The 21,627-nt window shown below is 38.0% G+C and overlaps 4 protein-coding genes across 4 annotated transcripts; 3 read left to right on the forward strand and 1 right to left on the reverse strand.

Annotated features, from left to right (window-relative positions):
* The first annotated feature begins 7,630 nt into the window (after positions 1 to 7,630).
* Positions 7,631 to 11,307, forward strand: LOC149101451 (adenosine receptor A2b-like). The gene is made up of 2 exons (XM_089276126.1): positions 7,631 to 8,211; positions 9,532 to 11,307. Exon 2 carries the CDS (start codon positions 9,579 to 9,581, stop codon positions 10,572 to 10,574), a length of 996 nt encoding a protein of 331 aa, XP_089132252.1. The 5' UTR covers positions 7,631 to 8,211; positions 9,532 to 9,578; the 3' UTR covers positions 10,575 to 11,307.
* A 242-nt stretch (positions 11,308 to 11,549) lies between these two features.
* LOC149101452 (octopamine receptor beta-1R-like) lies at positions 11,550 to 14,733 on the forward strand. Its single transcript, XM_089276128.1, has one exon. It carries the CDS (start codon positions 12,633 to 12,635, stop codon positions 13,641 to 13,643), a length of 1,011 nt encoding a protein of 336 aa, XP_089132254.1. The 5' UTR covers positions 11,550 to 12,632; the 3' UTR covers positions 13,644 to 14,733.
* Positions 14,734 to 15,294: 561 nt separating this feature from the next.
* On the reverse strand, positions 15,295 to 16,648 carry LOC149101453 (uncharacterized). Its single transcript, XM_089275911.1, has 3 exons — positions 16,598 to 16,648; positions 16,278 to 16,490; positions 15,295 to 15,805 (listed from the first exon to the last, which is right to left on the reverse strand). Exons 1-3 carry the CDS (start codon positions 16,646 to 16,648, stop codon positions 15,473 to 15,475), a joined length of 597 nt encoding a protein of 198 aa, XP_089132037.1. The 3' UTR covers positions 15,295 to 15,472.
* A 1,986-nt stretch (positions 16,649 to 18,634) lies between these two features.
* On the forward strand, positions 18,635 to 21,394 carry LOC149101454 (octopamine receptor beta-1R-like). The gene has a single exon (XM_089276156.1). It carries the CDS (start codon positions 19,229 to 19,231, stop codon positions 20,246 to 20,248), a length of 1,020 nt encoding a protein of 339 aa, XP_089132282.1. The 5' UTR covers positions 18,635 to 19,228; the 3' UTR covers positions 20,249 to 21,394.
* Positions 21,395 to 21,627: the final 233 nt, after the last annotated feature.

Genomic DNA, 21,627 nt, shown 5'->3' on the forward strand with positions numbered 1-21,627 from the left:
TTTACTGTTTGGGACTAAAACACGAATAAATGAATGGATTTTCAAATTATTTAGGTTTAGAAGTTTTTGTTCAGGAACGATTTTGTGCCGATTCGTAAGTCAGGGAAGCAGGTAACTGTAGCTACTCGGTCAGCAAAAGCCGCTGGTTGACCTGAGACTATTGTTAATGTCAGTTCAAATCTGTTTCATTTTATTAGTTGCGAAAAAAGGCCATAATTTGAAATGGACATAAAACTAAAATTTTCGCCACCATTCGAAACCTGTCGTATGCCTTTCTCATTTCGGTGTCCATTTACTGATAATTTCATCAATGTTAACTTTTCGAAATAAAAACTAGTGACGACTTGTGTAAGACTGATATGGGATTTAGAGCCAGTCAGCGTCGAAACCGGTAACGCGTTACTGAATTGTCTTAAAAGTTCTAGAGTCGAGTAGTTCGAGGCTTGGCACTTGAGTCGAAGGGATTGGACATCGTGTAAGCCGTAACAAAACAAAACGGTGTTAATAAAAACCTTCACACGTGCAGTGTTAAGCCTGGTTCTCACTAGCGACGCAAGCACAAGCGCAAACATAGTAATTCTTATTTCACCGTGAAAACGGCCTTGACGCAGGCATAAGCACAAGCACAAGCACAAGCACAAGCACAAGCACAAGGATCAAAATTTTCCTTTCTCTTGTGCTTGCGCTTATGCTTCAGTGCGTTTGCGCTGCAACAAGCGAAAACGAAATACCACTCAGGCATAACGTGGTTGTGTTTGGCCAATGAAATCACTGGACCCAGATCACCTCGCGCCTAAACAGTTTTCTAAAATGCCGGAGAGTTCGGTTCGAATGATTTTGCTTGTGCTTGTGTTTGCTTCGAATTTCGTTTTCACTTGGGTCATCCCTATTGCTTGCGTTTGTGCTCGCGTTTGTGCTTGCACTTGTGTCGCTAGTGAAAACCAGGCTTAAGGTTTACCTCATTACTTAACTGGACAAGCAGTGAAAGATAATTTAAATATGATAGACATGTTTTCAAGAGACTTTCCGTCGATTAATCAACGTCGGGCCAGAGTCGGGTAGCACGACAAGATCAGTCGCGCCACCCGAGTTTGCCGGGACTTTGATTCGAACGTCTGAAGACACTTGTGCCGACTTCAGTCACTGTATATGTGTGATCTTCCTGTTAGATTTTTCACCTATCAGAATGCAGTGCTTCTAATAGAGAGTAGAGCTGAAATACAAGTACCACTGAGTTACTTTCGAAAGAAGAGCCAGAGAGAACTGAATCACAACGGAGTTCGATCCGAGAGCGACGTTTGATCAACTATTGATCCACGGTTGTTGTTTAATTACGCGACATTTGAATCAACTAGTGACCTCTAGTCGCCCTCAACTGTTTTAAAATACAATTGAGTTCGGCACGACGGAAGTGACAGAAGTGAGACGTTAGAACTGAGCAACTTCATTAAGGAGATTGAAAATAATTCTAGCGCATGCGTGTAACCCTTCAAATAAAAGCTATAAGTAATACTTTCATCAGTCTCCGCTTGGTTATCTGCATTTGTCAAAATCTCAATTTAGAACTTGAACAGATTTGCCAGTTAAAATTTTCAGTGTTTCTTTAATTGTCTGCACAAGATATTTCAGAACTGATAACAATATAAGGGATCTACTTTGGCAATTAAAAGCCACTAAACAGAGACGGTTCCACAGATTTGGTACAGATAAGCCTCTTGCCTTAGTGGTAATAGATCTTTTGCAAATGTCAATGCACAATGAAAGGCCTTTCCGGGAAAAGTAATTACCAAGATAGCATTTCAGGACGTTTTCGTGGCACTTTGTCAAATGTTAATTTGCACTAATTAAAAATTGTTTAAAAGGTGTTAATTTCGTTTGCTGTGCCACAAAAGCAAATTCGCTTTGAAGCCTTTCAAGTCCATTTAGGGGTCCGTCCAGATTTTATCCAACAAGGTATGAGAAAAAACCTTTTAACAAAGCTGTTTGGTGACATTTTGAGAGATTTTACGGGATAATGGTGTCGGTGTTGGGCGGCTTTCTACGCTGTGCTGTTCTATTCAACAATTTCGGAAACTCCTGTCTCCTATATAGTCCTAGAAATCTAATCAGTTGCATGCGGCTTAGCAGAAAATCGAACTCTTAGTATATCTTCGGTCCATGCTTTACCCTGAATAGAAAGCTGGTTCTTGAATTCCTTGTGACAAAATCCAGGTCTTCCTTTATTGCATTCATTCAAATTCGCACACCTTCTATTATGCATGATCTCGTTCATTTGAAATCTTTTTAAATTCAGCCTTTACAAAGACTATTCAAAAATTAAAGTAATGCAATGACAGCACTTAATAGTATCTGATCAAGACTTGAGGTTAGTTTTAATGCGCCTTTGATGTAAAGGCAAGAAAATCCTGTTGCGTTTTGAGTAGCAGTTATGAATAATCCATCTATACCTGCCAAAAAATTAATGGTTAAATGGAGGTGTTCGAGTCGCAAAATACCACAACATTTGTCATCACACTGTACAAAAGCTTAACTGCTCCCGCAAGTTGTTAGACCGCAAAATCGCCACTGAATATTTAAAGCTGAGAACGAATACGTGTTCTTATCACAGGACAGCCAAATCACCACAACCATACCTTGAGTAGTTTTGTCCCCTACCTATATTTCTCCCGTTGTTAATGGTACAATCAGAAAAGTTTGTAGGCAAAGAACTATTTGTGGAATATTATGTCGCGAGTGAAAACCAAACTGGAGGCGAGGTGATCAAGCCAAAAACTTTTAGGGTATTTTTACATATTTTTATCTGTCAGGTGATTAGCCACGGGGACATAGACCATGTCAAACTCACACGGCACCAAAGTGTCCACGTTTTTCAGATTCGCTCAGTAAGATGGCACTCTATGATCGAACCACACTGAAGAAGGACAGTAATCACCATCAAACTGCGCTTAATAATTGAATTTTGGCAGGATCCTTTCAATACCACCGAATAAGAGATTAACTGTGAAACCAATAAAATCTAAAAATCCTTTTAATAATGAAAAACACGATTCCAACAGTAGCGTATACTTGTTCAGTGTATTTCGGCCAGCATGCACATAACCAAACTTTCGATTATTTTTCACTTTTCGATTTCGCTGAAGAACAACGTTCTCTCGAGTTAGTTTAAAGTCCCTGGAAATCGGAAATATCGTGCGAGTTCTTGGAAATCAAGTCTAAGAAGGTCAAAATCAAAATTTGCGTAGCCAGGTCTCTGCTTCTTTCCGGTTTCTGCGTATGCTACATTTCGGCCAGCATCCACATGACCAAGCTTTCGATTATTTTTCGCTTGTCGATTTCACTGAAGGACATGGTCTTGTCGAGTTACTTTGAAGTCCCTGCAACTCGGAAATATCGTGCAAGCTCTTGGAAATCAAGTCTACGTATGTCAAAATCAAACTTTGGGTAGACCAGTCTATGCTTTTTTCCAGTGTCTGCGTAAGCTCTATGTCGGCCAGCATGCACCTAACAAAGCTTTCGATTAGTTTTCCCTTGTCGATTTCACTGAACAACAAGGTCTTGTCGATTAGTTTAAAGTCTCTGGGACTCGGAAATATCGTCCAAGATCGTCAAAGTCAAGGCTAGGTAGGTCAAAATCAAAGTTTGCGTAGCCAGGTCTATGCTTTTTTCCAGTGTCTGCGTAAGCTCTATGTCGGTCAGCATGCACATAACCAAGCTTTCAATTATTTTTCGCTTGTCCATTTCACTGAAGGACAAGGTATTCTCGCTTTAAAGTCCCTGGAACTCGGAAATATCGTACAAGCTCTTGGAAATCAAGTCTAAATAGATCAAAATCAAAGTTTGCGTAGCCCGCTCTCTCGTTCTTTCCAGTGTCTGAGTAAGCTATATTTCGGCCAGCATGTACATAACCAAGCTTTCGATAATTTTTTCCTTTTCGATTTCACCGAAGGACAAAGTCTTCTGAAGTTTTTTTAAGTCCCTGGAACTCGGAAATATCGTGCAAGCTCTTGGAAATCAAGCCTAAATAGTTCAAAATCAAAGTTTGCATAGACCGGTCTGTTAAGTTTAACAGTGGCTATATTTCGGCCAGCATGCACATAACCAAGCTTCTGATTATTTTAGGCTTGTTGAATTGACTGAAGAGCAAGGTCTTCTCGAGTTAGTATAAAGTCCCTGGGACTCGGAAATATCATTCAAGCTCTTGGAAATCAAGTTTAAGTTCGTCAAAATCAAAGTTTTCGCAGCGCGGTCTCTACTTTTTTCCAGTGTCTGAGTAAGCTATATTTCGGTCAGCATGCACATAACCAAGCTTTCGATTATTTTTCGCTTGTCGATTTCACTGAAGGACAAAGTCTTCTTGAGTTAGTTTAAAGTCCCTGGAACTCGGAAATATCGTGCAAGGTTTTGGAAATCAAGTCTAAGTAGGTCAAACCAAACGTTTGCGGAGCCCCGGTCTCTACTTCTTTCCAGTGTTTGAGTAAACTATGTTTCGTCCAACATGCACCTACCCAAGCTTTGGATTATTTTTTGCTTGTCGATTTCTCTGAAGAACAAGGTCTGCTCGAGTTAGTTTAAAGTCCTCTGGACTCGGAATATCGTGCAAGCTCTTGGAAATCTAGTCTAGTAGGTCAAAGAAAACGTTTGCGCAGCCCGGTCGCTACTTCTTTCCAGTGTCTGAGTAAGCTATATTTCAGCCACTATGCACATAACCAAGCTTTTGATTATTTTTCGCTTGTCGATTTCACTGAAGGGCAAAGGTCTTTTCAAGTTAGTTTAAAGTCTCTGGGACTCCTTAATATCGTCCAAGCTCTTGGAAATTAGGCCTAAGTCTGTGGAAATCAAAGTTTGCGCTGCCTTTCTCTGCTTCTTTCCAGTGTCTGAGTAAGCTATATTTCGGCCAGCAAGCACATAACCAAGCTTTCGATTATTTTTCGCTTGTCGATCTCACTGACGCACATGGTTTTCTCGAGTTAGTTTAAAGTCCCTGGAACTCGGAAATATCGTGCAAGCTCTTGGAAATCAAGTCTAAATAGGCCCTAAACCCTAGCCCTATCCCTGACCGTCAAGTAGTTTAAGACCCCCGTACAGAGGCTAGATCTAAGCAACATCCTAGATGGATTTAGTGGCTGCCATCTTTTTAACTCATAATTTTAATTTCTCTTATAAGACTTTTTTGTATATTATATCTAGATAGGTCTTGTTAGATGTCCCCCATTAGCAGTGGGGATTCTAAACTGCTAGATGTAACTGACACGATAATAAAGTCATTATTATTATTATTATTATTATTATTATTAAAGATTCGCACAGCTATTGATGATATTGAAGCTGGTTTCGTCATTGGCTCCGGGCAACAACAAGTTGCCTAGGGAAGCCAAGAAACACCCCTTGTTTATTATTATTATTATTATTATTATTATTATTATTATTATTATTATTATTATTGTTATTATTATTCATTAAATATGAGGTCTTTATTCTTCAGTCAACTGTTTGTCTAATTATCATAATTATATCACCTCTAGTTCGTATAAAAATCATAACATTAATTAACATATTCCATAGAAAATACTACTTATTATAATATTATTATTATTATTATTATTATTATTATTATTATTATCAGTTTGCGCAGCCGGTCTCTGCATTTTTCCAGTGTCTGAGTAAGCTATATTTCGGCCAGCATGCACATAACCAATCTTTCGCTTATTTTTCGCTTGTCGATTTTATTGAAGAACAAGGTCTTCTCGAGTTAGTTTAAAGTCCCTGGGACTGAAATATCGTGCAAGCTCTTGGAAATGAAGTGTAAGTAGGTCAAAAAAAAGTCTGCACAGCCCGGTCTCTGCTTCTTTCAACGTCTGAGTAAGCACTATTTCGGCCAAAATGCAAGTTGCCCCTGAATTTTATAATTAATATTCTTGTCTCAGTAGGATTGCCTCAGGGGCTGCTTGAAATGTGTTTAAATCATTTTAGCTGCGCGCTCGCTGATTTTCGCCACTGTTTCAGCTGCCAGTAAATCTACTTGATCACAATAAACCGCGCTAAAACAAACGCACGAAGAAAACAATAGCCTTCGCTTTCCTGGAAAGCTAAGAAAGTAGGAGTTCTGCCGAGATAATTACTACCGGCTGGAATGATACAAACAATCGTCGTTTTTTTCCCTTTTCCTTTTTCTTCTTCGGTTCAATCAACGTATAACGTAACATAATAAACAGCACCAAATTAAAGGACGAAATTAAATTCGTTTCTTTTTTCCGTTAAGGTGATCGGGCTTTTTTGGCCCAATCTATATCAAAAATTGAATAACTTACTGTTTCTTAGTCTTGATGAAGCCCGTGCAACAATACTTGGTGATCTTCTTTGTGTCGGCTTCGAAGTAGTTTGTAAAAAAAAACGTTTGTTAAAATTATTTAATTACGATGTGACTGAGAGATTGTCATAAATACAAAAGATAACTGATTATGCGTTTGTCTGATTTGCTCAGTGCACGGTGGTTTTTCTCGAAAATTTGTTTATGCGAATTATGGTGTATTGACAAGATGCAAATAAGTAAGGTGCATTTTCGAGCCATGGTATAACTGATAAACTGAAAAACGAGGAAACCGCAACAAAGAACAAACAGAAGGTTTCTAAGGAAAACTTGGAGCAGAAAGAATCAACGCACAATAAGAGAGAGGTATGAGATTTTAATTACGAAACGTTCGTTGCGGCGAAGCCGTTGTCTCCTTGAATATCACGTTTGAACCCAATTATCAAGCAAGATAAGATTGAATATTGTGCATTGTAACTTCGTCTAGCTGAGATAATTAGCGAATAGCAAACGTTCTGTTTTTCTTTTTGTCAGTTCGTGTCATCTCTAAATTTCCAAACGATTGACTTATCTCCGGAATTGTTGATTTAGAGAAAGAGAAACTACAGGTATCATTGAACAGTTCAAAGGAGTCCGGAATATTTATTTCCTATTGATATTCTCGGTGTTAATTTTATCAGTTACCTATCTTGCTTGTTTCTCGATTTTTTGAGGAGCCTCAATAACATCAACTTGGGTTTTTTGATTGAATTTTTGCTCTTTCAGTGTCCTCTGAATTTTTTACCAGAAATATTAAGAATAATCAATGTCAGTGCGATCCGGTTCGTGTCAGGGCAAACAGCGATTTATCCAGAATCTGACCCAGAAAATCTCATTTTTTTTACTTTGCCGTACCCATATCCGGCTAAGTGACCATGCGATATCGTAGCCATATCAGGTCAGTGACTTGATATCGTAGGAAATCAGGGCTGGATACACAGCTTCTGATTGGCTAATAGAAAATTTTGACACGATAAGAGTTAATACTTTTATAAATGGTATTGGAAAAATACAATGAAGACTCCACAACGACTAGCACGTGTACATAATCGATTAGATTTTTGTGTGTCACCAATTAAATCACAAAGGCACTAAAGCTTATATCCAGAGTTTGTTTTTGAAAAGTGAGAAAAATATGACCGCTGTACATGTCAGTGTAATAACCTCCGCTTGATAAATTCACAAGCGAGCCAATGAAAACATATGTAAGAAATCCTATAAAAGTAAATATATGAAAGATCATATATTTGAACTGCGGAGACAGATATGAATCTCCGACATGATTGACATGATTGTATAACTGCGGTGATCAATCACGTCTTCATAAGAAACCCAGTGTCCATATCTTACCTTGACAGCTCTACAAGTGTTTGCCCTATAAAGTTATTTAAAAAATACGAAGTGTTCACTATCTAAATTCTCGTTACAAAATCGATAACTTTCCGGTAGACAGGTGACAAGAACAAAGAAAGCATTTGTTTTGATTTACCACTAAATTCTTCGAACTGAAATTTAAAGAGGAGTATGTCAATCAGTTAAGAGAGTTGACAGCGTGGAACTGAAGTACATTCACATTTGTTAATAATTAACGTGAGCCCTTAAGCGCCTTTTGTTTTGCAGGCGACGTTTCGCCTCAGGGGCCATTGTCGGCATTGTTAATTGTTAGCTTTGACGCACCTTTACTTCCATAAATGTTTGTTTGTTTAACAAGGTGAGTCATTTTAGCTTTCGATAGGCAAAATGGTATGTTCTTAACGTTATCTTGGGTCAAATTTCGACTCATCTGTCGGCACATCCTTCATTTGAACGCGTACGGCTTCAGTGAAATCGACACCTCTAATGATCTGTGGATACAAAATTTCAAAGTAAGTTTGCTTTATTGTTGGATCCTTTCTTTCCTTCAAGTCGGATGAGCCCGGATATATAATTCTTATCCTATCCTTACATTGCGCTGAATACGTTACAGTTCTCAATCTCTACCTGGGTTTGTGAGTTCTATGATATTAATTCAGTGGCTTGCGCTGTTTACGATTTGCACTCTGATTTAATTCCGGCGCCACTCTGACCTGCTCCAACAAATTTGAAAACGTCAATCTATGGAGAATTTGTTCCGGTAACATTTGAAGCTTAAAAAAATGAGCGAACAACGTTCAAAGTCAAAGATTTTAAAAAGCTCTAATTTGAAGCCCCAGATTATTTTCTTGGCCCCCGTTGCAACTGGCGTAACGATCACTTTTCGCTCGAATTCTCAATTAGTCATTGACACATTATTGGCACAACACTTTCGCTTCCATTGCCAACAAACTTCTTTAATTTTAATTTTTAAACGAATTCTAAATACTCAATCCCAAAGCCTAACTTAAATCACCAGTCTATCGCAGTTTTCCCGGGTAATTTCAATATTTAAGGTTTTTAAAATGTTAAAATCTGTTTTCAGCTTTTCCGCTCCATTTCATTTTTAAGGGGTTGAAATTTTGAGATGCGCAGTCTTGGCATCAATTTATCTCTTAGCTATTGTGAATATAAAGCTGCACTTTCCTCTTAGCGAAATGAAATTTGGCTTATATCTATCCTTTCTCTTTGTTTCTTTTTTAAAAAGCTTGGGTATGGTAAATGTGAGTCACTTTTAATGTGGTACAAATCAAGGAGGAAGCAGTAAACTCGAAAGGGTGGCTCTATATCTTAGACTAAATGAATACTTAAATTTTAGAATAAATTTTCAAGGATACGCTACCAGTGACGTAGCGCCTTAAACAACCAATCACGACTGTGGAGATAAGAAAATATGAAGATGAATTTATAATTTTTACCGCGTTCTTTCTTATCCACTGAAGATCTGCAAGGAATTACCCTTTGTCTATTTTTCCAATCTTTTAGTATAATTAAAATGCTCATACAAAATAAACTTTTAGGCCTTGACTCCGAATTACAACATTACTTTTATCCCGAGAGTTTATCTGCTAATCCATTTGGAAACTTTAAATATGCGATATTAAAATATACTCATATTTGAAAGAGCTTGTTGGCTGCGACTAAATTCAGGGAAAATCGAACGTTCCAGAGAGGCTTTCAGCAACTTTGTAATTGGGGAATTACGTACGAAATAAAAATTACGGACGTAAAACCAAACGGAATATAACAGGGAAATGTGATGGCTATTTTTATTTCTTGTTCAAATCTTGCAGGGTGTAGCAGGTGTAGCAAAACAAAAATAATTCAGGCAGATATCAAGATGCTCAACAATACGAACTCATCAGCGCCCCAACATCCCCAAGACGACATCTTGAGCGTTGACACTCAAGCAATAGCTGAGCTAGTTCCTGTTGCATTACTGATTATCCTTGCCAATGGATTGGTGTTAGTTTTATTTGTGAAAAAGACACAACTTCGTACACCAGCAAATTACGTCCTTTTCAGTTTAGCTGCTTGTGATTTCATCACCGGAATCGTCAATATTCCCTTGTTCATCGTAGTCGCGTTCACACTGCTTATCGGGCCGTCAGACCTTCATTACATGGTTCTTCTGGTGAGCGTGGTCAACAATTTTACAGCCATATCAGCTTGTTATCACATACTAGCTGCAACTACAGAGAAATATCTGTCGATAATCTGGCCAGTGAAGCATCGATCGATAACCAGGAAAACAGTTTTTAAAGTGCTTCAAGTTGTTTGGGTGGTGTCTTTCATTGTGGCTTTCATTCCCTTTGCTTGGGTTAACATGGAGGATACAGAAACGCAAAGGAAATTAACACTAGGGCATGTCATATTCTGTCTCGTGGCAGTTTTCCTGTTGCCGTATGCATTTATGATCTATGCCTTTGCGGTTATTTTCAAATCAATTTCCAATCAGGGGAAGACGGAAGGAAACATTATCTCGAGGTCACATTTCAATCGACAAGCTGCTCTAGAAAGAAGATGCTTAATTTTGTTCGCTTCTATGGCAATAATCTTCCTTGTATGTTGGTTGCCATGGTTTATTTTGTTGCTCATGTACAAGGTAGAAGACAATTTGGAAGACATGGAAATTGCAGCTCACGTGTTTGTGCTCGTTAGGTATGCTACCTCTATCATAAATCCTCTACTGTACACGTTTTTTAGACGAGATTTCAACAAGGCACTCAAGTCTCTGTTTAAAAGGAAACGATCACAGCGCTTTTCGAGAGACAGTGATGTCAACAGGCAAGTTTTAACTAAAGACGGGGATGACACCGCTGAGAACATCGTCTGACTCATTTGTGTTGAAAGACATTGTCTAGGGCCTCGATTTGTCTTGAAAACCGATCACAGCTTGCTTGTTATTTAATTCTAAGAGAAATACTTGAAGGAAAAGCTCAGTTTTGGCGCTTTTACTGAACAATTTACCTAATGGAGCTCATTGAAAACATGCCTTATTAAAGTTCTACTGAAACGATTCTTATTATCCAATAGCAAAGTAAGTTAAGTTAAGTAAACTTTATTTAAACAGGGTGGCCCATTCAGCTCCAAAGCTGGTCTCCATAGGGGCCCTGTATCTAAAAGTTATACAGATTAAAAGCCTGAAATACAATAATAAAATTCAAGAACATTTACAACCTCCAAGCAAAATTATACATATATAAAAGCCTTTATTCTTTCCAGAACTTTCCAGAGTGAACATTGTAAGTATACTATGCCTAAAGCAATTTAATAATTCGTCGAACATCTTTGGGCGGTAAGAATTGCCTTACTCAGTTTTTATTCCTCTTTGACAGTTTAACACATTCAGCTCTAGCTACAAACTATCAATTCTTCGTACATTTTTGAAGTTTACTTCACGTTCGTCACCTGTTCGTGTGAGGATCTGTATCCGGCCATTGTCAAAAGAAACTTTATGTTTATTACTGTTGGATTTATAACTGAGAAGCTGACATTAATCAAAAGACAAATGTGACTTCTGTACGGAAATTAACACCGAACATTAAAGTGTAAAAACGTTCTAGAAAGGCCTCAGGGTTATTTTTTGTTCGTAAAAGCAACAGTAGCCTTAATGTCATCAGAGTAGTATGAGAAAATAAAAACTCTTCCTCGAATTACATGATTTATCAGACACCATCGTCAAATAAAATGAATTTTTTCCATCGGTTCGCTTTCAGTCAGCTTTAAGTACGGTATTTACATGGAAAAGAGCTTCTCTCGATTAAGTGCTGGTGCCGAATGAGGGCTGCACATGAGAGTACTTTTAAGCCCATGAAAAATACTTTTAAACGGCGCTTTGCTAAACAACAACTCCAAAGTGCTTAGTCCAAGCACTTGAATTCTAGAGCGACATTAATTGTAAGTGGCTTACACCCCAATGTAGCCGGCTGATTGATTCCATTTAGCAAGGAAGCAGTGACATTGATATTTTAACAATTTCGAGGTATGTAACACGCGACGAATCCTTTACTTGTCTAGCTACAAAATAGAGCAGCCCGTGTTTTGACCTACTCAAACTATGACGTAGTTGCTGGACACCTGTTCAAACTTCTCGGGTGGAAAAATTTAGCATGCCAGCAGCAAATTCAAAGAGCTAAGGCGGTTTACAACTCTCTGCACGGGATGGCTCCAGAATATCGCAGTTCTAAATTCGAGCGGCCAGAAACCGCATATAGCTTAAGGGACTCTGAGAATAAACTAAATGTTCCATTGCCGCGCACAAACTATCATAAAATTGTGATTCCATTCTTTGGACCAGCCGCCTTTGCGACTTAAGGGAAGCAGAGTCCCTGAGGAATATTAAACGTCTGCTCAAAGGAGATGTAAAAGGCACGGCATTCGTGGAAAGCAGGATTTCTATTTAATTATTTTTATTATATTAGACATTAGACATTAAACGGGTTAGGTAGTTTTAACCTGACGAAATTTTTTTACCGTACTTAAATAAAGATTATGTATGTATGTATGTATGTAGTTCAGTTTCACAAAAGTGTATGAAAAAAGGAAACGGCGTAAGCTCGCCGATTAAGAAAAATAATTTATCCCACGAAACTTTTATATCTGTTCCTTTCTGTTTTAAATATGCGCAATACAATGGCATGGTTCTTTCGATGGTAAATGGCTGCGATTTAATTACATCAAAAATCCGGCGCCTTGAGAGGATTCTTAGAGACATTTTTAAAAGGATTAATTTCATAGTCACTTGAAAGTAAATTGGGAGAATATTGTTACGTTAATGGAGTTTTTACTTCGAAGGCGCAATTTGTATAAAAGAAGATTGTAATTGTAATTTTAGTTCACATTCGACTCTTCTCATGTGTTGACCAAGAAAAATCATCGAACCAGAGATAAGATGCCGAACAACACCAACTCGACAGCGCCTCCACGTTCCAAAGACGACATCAACGGCGATGCAATTGCTCAATTAGTTCCTGTTGCATTTCTGATCATCCTTGCGAACGGATTGGTGCTTGTTTCATTTGTGAAAAGAACACAACTCCGCACACCAGCAAACTACGTTCTTTTCAGTTTGGCAGCTTGTGACTTCATCACCGGAGTCATCAATATCCCCTTGTTCATCATAGTCGCGTTTACACCGGTCATCCCTTATTCGTCCAAGTTGGAATATTACATGGTTGAACTGGTGAGCGCGCTGAACAATTTTACAGCCACATCAGCTTGTTATCACATACTAGCTGCAACTACAGAGAAATATCTGTCCATAATTTGGCCAGTGAAGCATCGATTGATGAGCAGGAAAAAAGTTTTTAAAGTACTTCAAGTTGTTTGGGTGGTGTCTTTCATTGTGGCTTTCATTCCCTTTGCTTGGGTTTACATGGAGGATACAGAAACGAAAGGGAAATTAACACTAGGGCACGTCATATTCTGCCTCGTGGCAGTTTTCCTGTTGCCGTATACATTTATGATCTCTGCCTTTGTGCTTATTTTCAAATCAATTTCCAATCGGGGCAAAGTGAATAGGAGCATTATCTCGAGGTCACATTTTAGTCGACAAGCTGTTCTAGAAAGAAGATGCTTGATTTTGTTCGCTTTCATGGCAACTATCTTCCTTGTATGTTGGTTGCCATGGTTCATTTTGATGTTACTGTATAAGGTATACGACACTGAAGTGAAAGGAATGAAAATTGCAACTCAAGTGTTTGTTCTCGTTAGGTATACTACCTCTATCATAAATCCTGTGTTGTACACGTTTTTTAGGCGAGATTTCACCGCCGCCCTCAAGTCTCTGTTTAAAAGGCAGCGATCACGGCGCTCTTCGTTTCCACTGTCTTCAATTGACAGTGAAGGCAATAGACAAGTTCTAAGTAAAACTGAGGATGACATGGCTGAGACCATCGTGTAACTCTCGTGTAATAGAACACATTGTCTAGTATGTCTTTCTCGGTTTCTTATGAAACCTGATCATCAAACACTCACACTAAAAGATTTTTTATTTAGCCAAGAATTTAATATTTTGCTTTCAGCTTAGTACTAAACCATTTGACACTTGTAATAGAGAACTATAGGCGACGTTATTTGGGCTTTTAACGTACCACTTAAAAAGCACATTAAGATCTTAGTATAATTTTGAGTTGATATATCACATTTTATTATGTATGTTCAAAGAAAACATTGATTAATTAAAATAATAATAAAAAAACTTCTAACCTCTCTGTAAAGGTGGTTAGTTCCTAATAACATTTAAGAGTTGTAATAAGAGATCCACATGAATTGTACAAAGTAGTTTGATATTCTAGTCAATATATCTATCAAAGGAGGTTCATCAGAGCCACCTAAGCATTTACGAATTCTTCCTGCTTATGCCATATTTGTTAATGATCCATTTGGAGAAGTTCACGTGACGTCTATATCATTCTCTCAAGGAAAGATTTTCTTAATGTTCTTCTATCCGTGCGGAAGTATTTTCTATTGAAATTTTTCCACGTTGACGTTAGGCTTTGAAAATGCAATTTGCAAATTTATCGTCAGCGAATTGCCAAAGTAAATATGAAAAGAAAATCTACGCGAAAACAACACGAAGCTTAAGGTACCAAAGGATTGAGGAAATCGCGCGCAAACAAGGCTTGGGCTTAGGCATTTGACGTAATTATGTATCAGAACTATTGTATAAAGAAGACAAGACAAGACAACTTTTTTTTTACTGTAGAATTTAATATATAAATTAAAAGTACCCACAGTAACTGGTTACCCAAAATAACCAAAGATCTAAAATAGCTGGGTGACCACCATAAGAAAATATAAGTTGATCACTGTTGGGACTACATGTAAATTGTTAAAACGAAAGCGAATAACTTTGACTTTCAAAGCGTGCAAACGCTTACTACAGAAATATTTTGCGAAAAAAGTGGTGGCTGAGGAATTATTATATTTCAGGAGCCATGGTCATGGGTTCCTGCTTTGTTCTTAAATAAAATAATGTTCACATTTGTTGTCTTATTAGACTCCGGGATCAATTCCGAATTTACTTAAATTAACTTTAATATAATTAATCCTTTTAATTTTTCGTTCATTGTCAAGAGTTTTATGCATCAGCCTCTGGCTCGAATATGGAGGGAAACCTCATCCCACGTTTTGACCTCAATAAATTGATTTCATTAGATTTTGATTAAATGTACGCTTCAGTCATGCAGTTTTTATTACCCTATTTACTCAAAACAGCGCCTCCCTCCATTAAGCGCCCTCCCCAAGTAAAAGCACTAGTAATCTCGGTCTCGATATCAAGCTCAACGACAAAGAGGAGCTTAGCTCAGGAAGCAGGATAGCTCTACTCTGCCTTACCACCCCCCGTCCCCCCTTGTAGTCCAGTCCCTGAACTCTCTCTTCTCCGCGCGCTCTAAATAGGGGTTCATTCCAGGCGGTAGAAAAGACAGTCTCTCTAACAACAGCTTTATTTATTTCTCCCTTATTTTTTTCATATAAATTAAATTATATAGTAGTATAATAATTAAATTAAAATAAAGGTAACTGACAACCTGAAATAGTCAAAAATGCCAGGTTGCCAGTTAATTACGTATATATTACAATTTATCCCGCGTGGTTTCAACTCCTATATAGGACGGGACAGGAAGAGTTCAGGGACTAGACTCTCCCCCCCCCCCCCCCCCCACCTGAACGCCGCCCTCACGTAAAGAAGCACGTATTTTTGTCCCTATCATTATGATAAGGAGTTATTCATTCGTCTTCAAATGTAAACCTGTCATAAAAGGGAAACTTCTTCATCATTGCATACACCCTGTTTATCTGTTCATCCGTCCACACAATGCGATGTCGGGTGATTGAAGGGACTGGATCCACTATAGCTGCACAGTCCTGGATGTATTTTTCTTCACACGTGATATCGAGGAAATCGCATATTCTTCTGAGTGAATCCGCTGGATTTTTCACAACATCCATGCTGACAACGTTTATGAAGTCTTCTGGGAAGGTTTTCTGTGCCACGTGAGTTCCCTCTGCCCAGTTATTGTAAAGCTGTATCTTTATATCCAGAATTTCACTCGCATTAATCTGCTGAGAGTTCTACCACATCATTAGTCAGTGATAAGTGGTAATCTTATTTCTTTCTTATTTAGTGGTAAAATAAACAAAACTGTAGCCTATTGTTAGACCTGCCTTCGTTCAGTTGCCTAGAGACTCTCAATTAAGACCCCAATTGATTTGATAAACCTTGCTGCTTTCTCTTTCCCCATGCCATACCCCCTCCGCTTCCCCGCTATTGTGCCTCTTCCTGCCGGGGATTTTCGCTCGGCCTACTCAGTGATCCAAAGATTTTTAAAACACTCGCCTTTGGCTTGGTACTTACAACGCCTCTATAGGTAAGCCTTATCAAATACTAGGTGTGGAATGAGAGTGTGTATCTTAATGATCAGGAGATTGATAGATTAGAGACTCAAAAAACTGCTGTACTGGGATGGTGTGCGCGTAACTCAGTTAAAAAAGTTCGATATTTGGGGCGCAAGTAGTCATTTGAGTACGATACCTTGATGTTCGGATCAGCGTCCCTGGCCTGGATATCTCTGTGACGTAAAACAAATGTTGCAATATTGTCAAAGGGATTTCTAACAACGTGAATGAACTTGACTTTCACTCCTAGTTTCTCTTCCATCTCGTAAATTGCGGCTGTGCCTTTTAGACGAAGCATTACTGCAGTGTCCCATGCTGTCTTGTCTCCAATGACCTTAGGGTTGTTATATGAAAAAAATATTCAGAGAATATCAAAACGATAATTTTATCAAAGCTAGAATCGGTGACAAAAATTGTTGAGGTGGTTCCAACATTTCGCATTGTCAAAATACAAACTTGGTACTCCAGTCCTCCACCACTCCCACTTTCAATGTTGTAGTTCTGCATACCTACATTGATTGGGGGCGGTGCAAACTGGGCACGATTGCAATAAAAATAATAGAAAGAGACTCTAAAAAGGGAAATGTCTTTTGTCACTGATTGTAGACTGTTCATACTATACAGTCTTGAGAAAAAGATACTATTGTACGTCTAATATCTCTTTAACTCGAAATAAAATTCTATCATGACTTTACAGGGGTAGACTACACTAAATTGAAACTGACGGTTTATAAGGGGCATATAACGAACACGAGCCATGACTCAAAAGACTTCTACAGATCGTAAACCTGTACCTTGTACGTTTATGCATCAATGCTGTAACAGTATTATACCTGAATATGTTTGTGCTCGTTAGGTATGCTACCTCTATCATAAATCCTCTACTGTACACGTTTTTTAGACGAGATTTCAACAAGGCACTCAAGTCTCTGTTTAAAAGGAAACGATCACAGCGCTTTTCGAGAGACAGTGATGTCAACAGGCAAGTTTTAACTAAAGACGGGGATGACACCGCTGAGAACATCGTCTGACTCATTTGTGTTGAAAGACATTGTCTAGGGCCTCGATTTGTCTTGAAAACCGATCACAGCTTGCTTGTTATTTAATTCTAAGAGAAATACTTGAAGGAAAAGCTCAGTTTTGGCGCTTTTACTGAACAATTTACCTAATGGAGCTCATTGAAAACATGCCTTATTAAAGTTCTACTGAAACGATTCTTATTATCCAATAGCAAAGTAAGTTAAGTTAAGTAAACTTTATTTAAACAGGGTGGCCCATTCAGCTCCAAAGCTGGTCTCCATAGGGGCCCTGTATCTAAAAGTTATACAGATTAAAAGCCTGAAATACAATAATAAAATTTAAGAACATTTACAACCTCCAAGCAAAATTATACATATATAAAAGCCTTTATTCTTTCCAGAACTTTCCAGAGTGAACATTGTAAGTATACTATGCCTAAAGCAATTTAATAATTCGTCGAACATCTTTGGGCGGTAAGAATTGCCTTACTCAGTTTTTATTCCTCTTTGACAGTTTAACACATTCAGCTCTAGCTACAAACTATCAATTCTTCGTACATTTTTGAAGTTTACTTCACGTTCGTCACCTGTTCGTGTGAGGATCTGTATCCGGCCATTGTCAAAAGAAACTTTATGTTTATTACTGTTGGATTTATAACTGAGAAGCTGACATTAATCAAAAGACAAATGTGACTTCTGTACGGAAATTAACACCGAACATTAAAGTGTAAAAACGTTCTAGAAAGGCCTCAGGGTTATTTTTTGTTCGTAAAAGCAACAGTAGCCTTAATGTCATCAGAGTAGTATGAGAAAATAAAAACTCTTCCTCGAATTACATGATTTATCAGACACCATCGTCAAATAAAATGAATTTTTTCCATCGGTTCGCTTTCAGTCAGCTTTAAGTACGGTATTTATATGGAAAAGAGCTTCCCTCGATTAAGTGCTGGTGCCGAATGAGGGCTGCACATGAGAGTACTTTTAAGCCCATGAAAAATACTTTTAAACGGCGCTTTGCTAAACAACAACTCCAAAGTGCTTAGTCCAAGCACTTGAATTCTAGAGCGACATTAATTGTAAGTGGCTTACACCCCAATGTAGCCGGCTGATTGATTCCATTTAGCAAGGAAGCAGTGACATTGATATTTTAACAATTTCGAGGTATGTAACACGCGACGAATCCTTTACTTGTCTCGTTACAAAATAGAGCAGCCCATGTTTTGACCTACTCAAACTATGACGTAGTTGCTGGACACCTGTTCAAACTTCTCGGGTGGAAAAATTTAGCATGCCAGCAGCAAATTCAAAGAGTTAAGGCGGTTTACAACTCTCTGCACGGGATGGCTCCAGAATATCGCAGTTCTAAATTCGAGCGGCCAGAAACCGCATATAGCTTAAGGGACTCTGAGAATAAACTAAATGTACATTGCCGCGCACAAACTATCATAAAATTGTGATTCCATTCTTTGGACCAGCCGCCTTTGCGACTTAAGGGAAGCAGAGTCCCTGAGGAATATTAAACGTCTGCTCAAAGGAGATGTAAAAGGCACGGCATTCGTGGAAAGCAGGATTTCTATTTAATTATTTTTATTATATTAGACATTAGGCATTAAACGGGTTAGGTAGTTTTAACCTGACGAAATTTTTTTACCGTACTTAAATAAAGATTATGTATGTATGTATGTATGTAGTTCAGTTTCACAAAAGTGTATGAAAAAAGGAAACGGCGTAAGCTCGCCGATTAAGAAAAATAATTTATCCCACGAAACTTTCATATCTGTTTCTTTCTGTTTTAAATATGCGCAATACAATGGCATGGTTCTTTCGATGGTAAATGGCTGCGATTTAATTACATCAAAAATCCGGCGCCTTGAGAGGATTCTTAGGGACTTTTTAAAAGGGTGAATTTCATAGTCACTTGAAAGTAAATTGGGAGAATATTGTTACGTTAATGGAGTTTTTGCTTCGAAGGCGCAATTTGTATAAAAGAAGATTGTAATTGTAATTTTAGTTCACATTCGACTCTTCTCATGTGTTGACCAAGAAAAATCATCGAACCAGAGATAAGATGCCGAACAACACCAACTCGACAGCGCCTCCACGTTCCAAAGACGACATCAACGGCGATGCAATTGCTCAATTAGTTCCTGTTGCATTTCTGATCATCCTTGCGAACGGATTGGTGCTTGTTTCATTTGTGAAAAGAACACAACTCCGCACACCAGCAAACTACGTTCTTTTCAGTTTGGCAGCTTGTGACTTCATCACCGGAGTCATCAATATCCCCTTGTTCATCATAGTCGCGTTCACACCGGTCATCCCTTACTCGTCCAAGTTTCAAAATTACATGGTTGATCTGGTGAGCGCGCTGAACAATTTTACGGCCACATCAGCTTCCTATCACATACTAGCTGCAACTACAGAGAAATATCTGTCCATAATTTGGCCAGTGAAGCATCGATTGATGAGCAGGAAAAAAGTTTTTAAAGTACTTCAAGTTGTTTGGGTGGTGTCTTTCATTGTGGCTTTCATTCCCTTTGCTTGGGTTTACATGGAGGATACAGAAACGAAAGGGAAATTAACACTAGGGCACGTCATATTCTGCCTCGTGGCAGTTTTCCTGTTGCCGTATACATTTATGATCTCTGCCTTTGTGCTTATTTTCAAATCAATTTCCAATCGTGGCAAAGTGAATAGGAGCATTATCTCGAGGTCACATTTTAGTCGACAAGCTGTTCTAGAAAGAAGATGCTTGATTTTGTTCGCTTTCATGGCAACTATCTTCCTTGTATGTTGGTTGCCATGGTTCATTTTGATGTTACTGTATAAGGTAAAGGAGGTATACGGCACTGAAATGAAAGGAATGAAAATTCCAACTCAAGTGTTTGTTCTCGTTAGGTATACTACCTCTATCATAAATCCTGTGTTGTACACGTTTTTTAGGCGAGATTTCACCGCCGCCCTCAAGTCTCTGTTTAAAAGGCAGCGATCACGGCGCTCTTCGTTTCCACTGTCTTCAATTGACAGTGAAGGCAATAGGCAAGTTCTAAGTAAAACTGAGGATGACATGGCTGAGACCATCGTGTAACTCTTGTGTAATAGAACACATCGTCTAGTATGTCTTTCTCGGTTTCTTATGAAATCTGATCATCAAACACTCACACTAAAAGATTTTTTATTTAGCCAAGAATTTAATATTTTGCTTTCAGCTTAGTACTAAACCATTTGACACTTGTAATAGAGAACTATAGGCGACGTTATTTGGGCTTTTAACGTACCACTTAAAAAGCACATTAAATGCTAATATTGAATTACGATTTGTACTGAAAACCTCTCTGGTAAGGCGTTTTTAAGATCTTAGTATAATTTTGAGTTGATACATCACATTTTATTATGTATGTTCAAAAAAAAATTAATTAATTAAAATAATAAAAAAACTTCGAACCTCTCTGTAAACGTGGTTAGTTCGTAATAACATTTAAGAGTTGTAGTAAGAGATCCAAATGAATTGTACAAAGTAGTTTGATATTCTCGTCAATAGATCTATCAAAGGAGGTTCATTAGAGCCAGCTAAGCATTTACGAATTCTTCCTGCTTATGCCATATTTGTTAATGATCGATTTGGAGAAGTTCACGTGACATCTGTATCATTCTGTCAGGGAAAGATTTTCTTAATGTTCTTCTATCCGTGCGGAAGTATTTTCTATTAGACTTTTTGTCCATGTTCATATTGACGTTAGGCTTTGAAAATGCAATTTGCAAATTTATCGTCAGCGAATTGCCAAAGTAAATATGAAAAGAAAATCTACGCGAAAACAACACGAAGCTTAAGGTGCCAAAGGATTGAGGAAATCTCGCGCAAACAAGGCTTGGGCTTAGGCATTTGACGTAATCATGTATCAGAACTAATGTATAAAGAAGACAAGACAAGACAACTTTTTTTTTTTACTGTAGAATTTAATATATAAATTAAAAGTACTCACAGTAACTGGTCACCCAAAATAACCAAAGATCTAAAATAGCTGGGTGACCACCATAAGAAAATATAAGTCGATCACTGTTGGGACTACATGTAAATTGTTAAAACGAAAGCGAATAACTTTGACTTTCAAAGCGTGCAAACGCTTACTACAGAAATATTTTGCGAAAAAAGTGGTGGCTGAGGAATTATTATATTTCAGGAGCCATGGTCATGGGTTCCTGCTTTGTTCTTAAATAAAATAATGTTTACATTTGTTGTCTTGAAAGAGGGTGAGACAATAAGGATAAACTTAGATTTGAAATAAGCCGTTTATTAGACTCCGGGATCAATTACGAATTTACTTAAATTAATTTTAATATAATTAATCCTTTTAATTTTTCATTCACTGTCAAGAGTTTTATACATCAGCCTCTTGCTCGGATATGGAGGGAAACCTCATCCCACGTTTTGACCTCAATAAATTGATTTCATTAGATTTTGATTAA

Source organism: Orbicella faveolata, unplaced genomic scaffold (genome assembly GCF_042242905.1).
Source record: "Orbicella faveolata isolate gen_17 unplaced genomic scaffold, um_ofav_v1 contig_4, whole genome shotgun sequence".
Taxonomy (NCBI): domain Eukaryota; kingdom Metazoa; phylum Cnidaria; class Anthozoa; order Scleractinia; family Merulinidae; genus Orbicella; species Orbicella faveolata.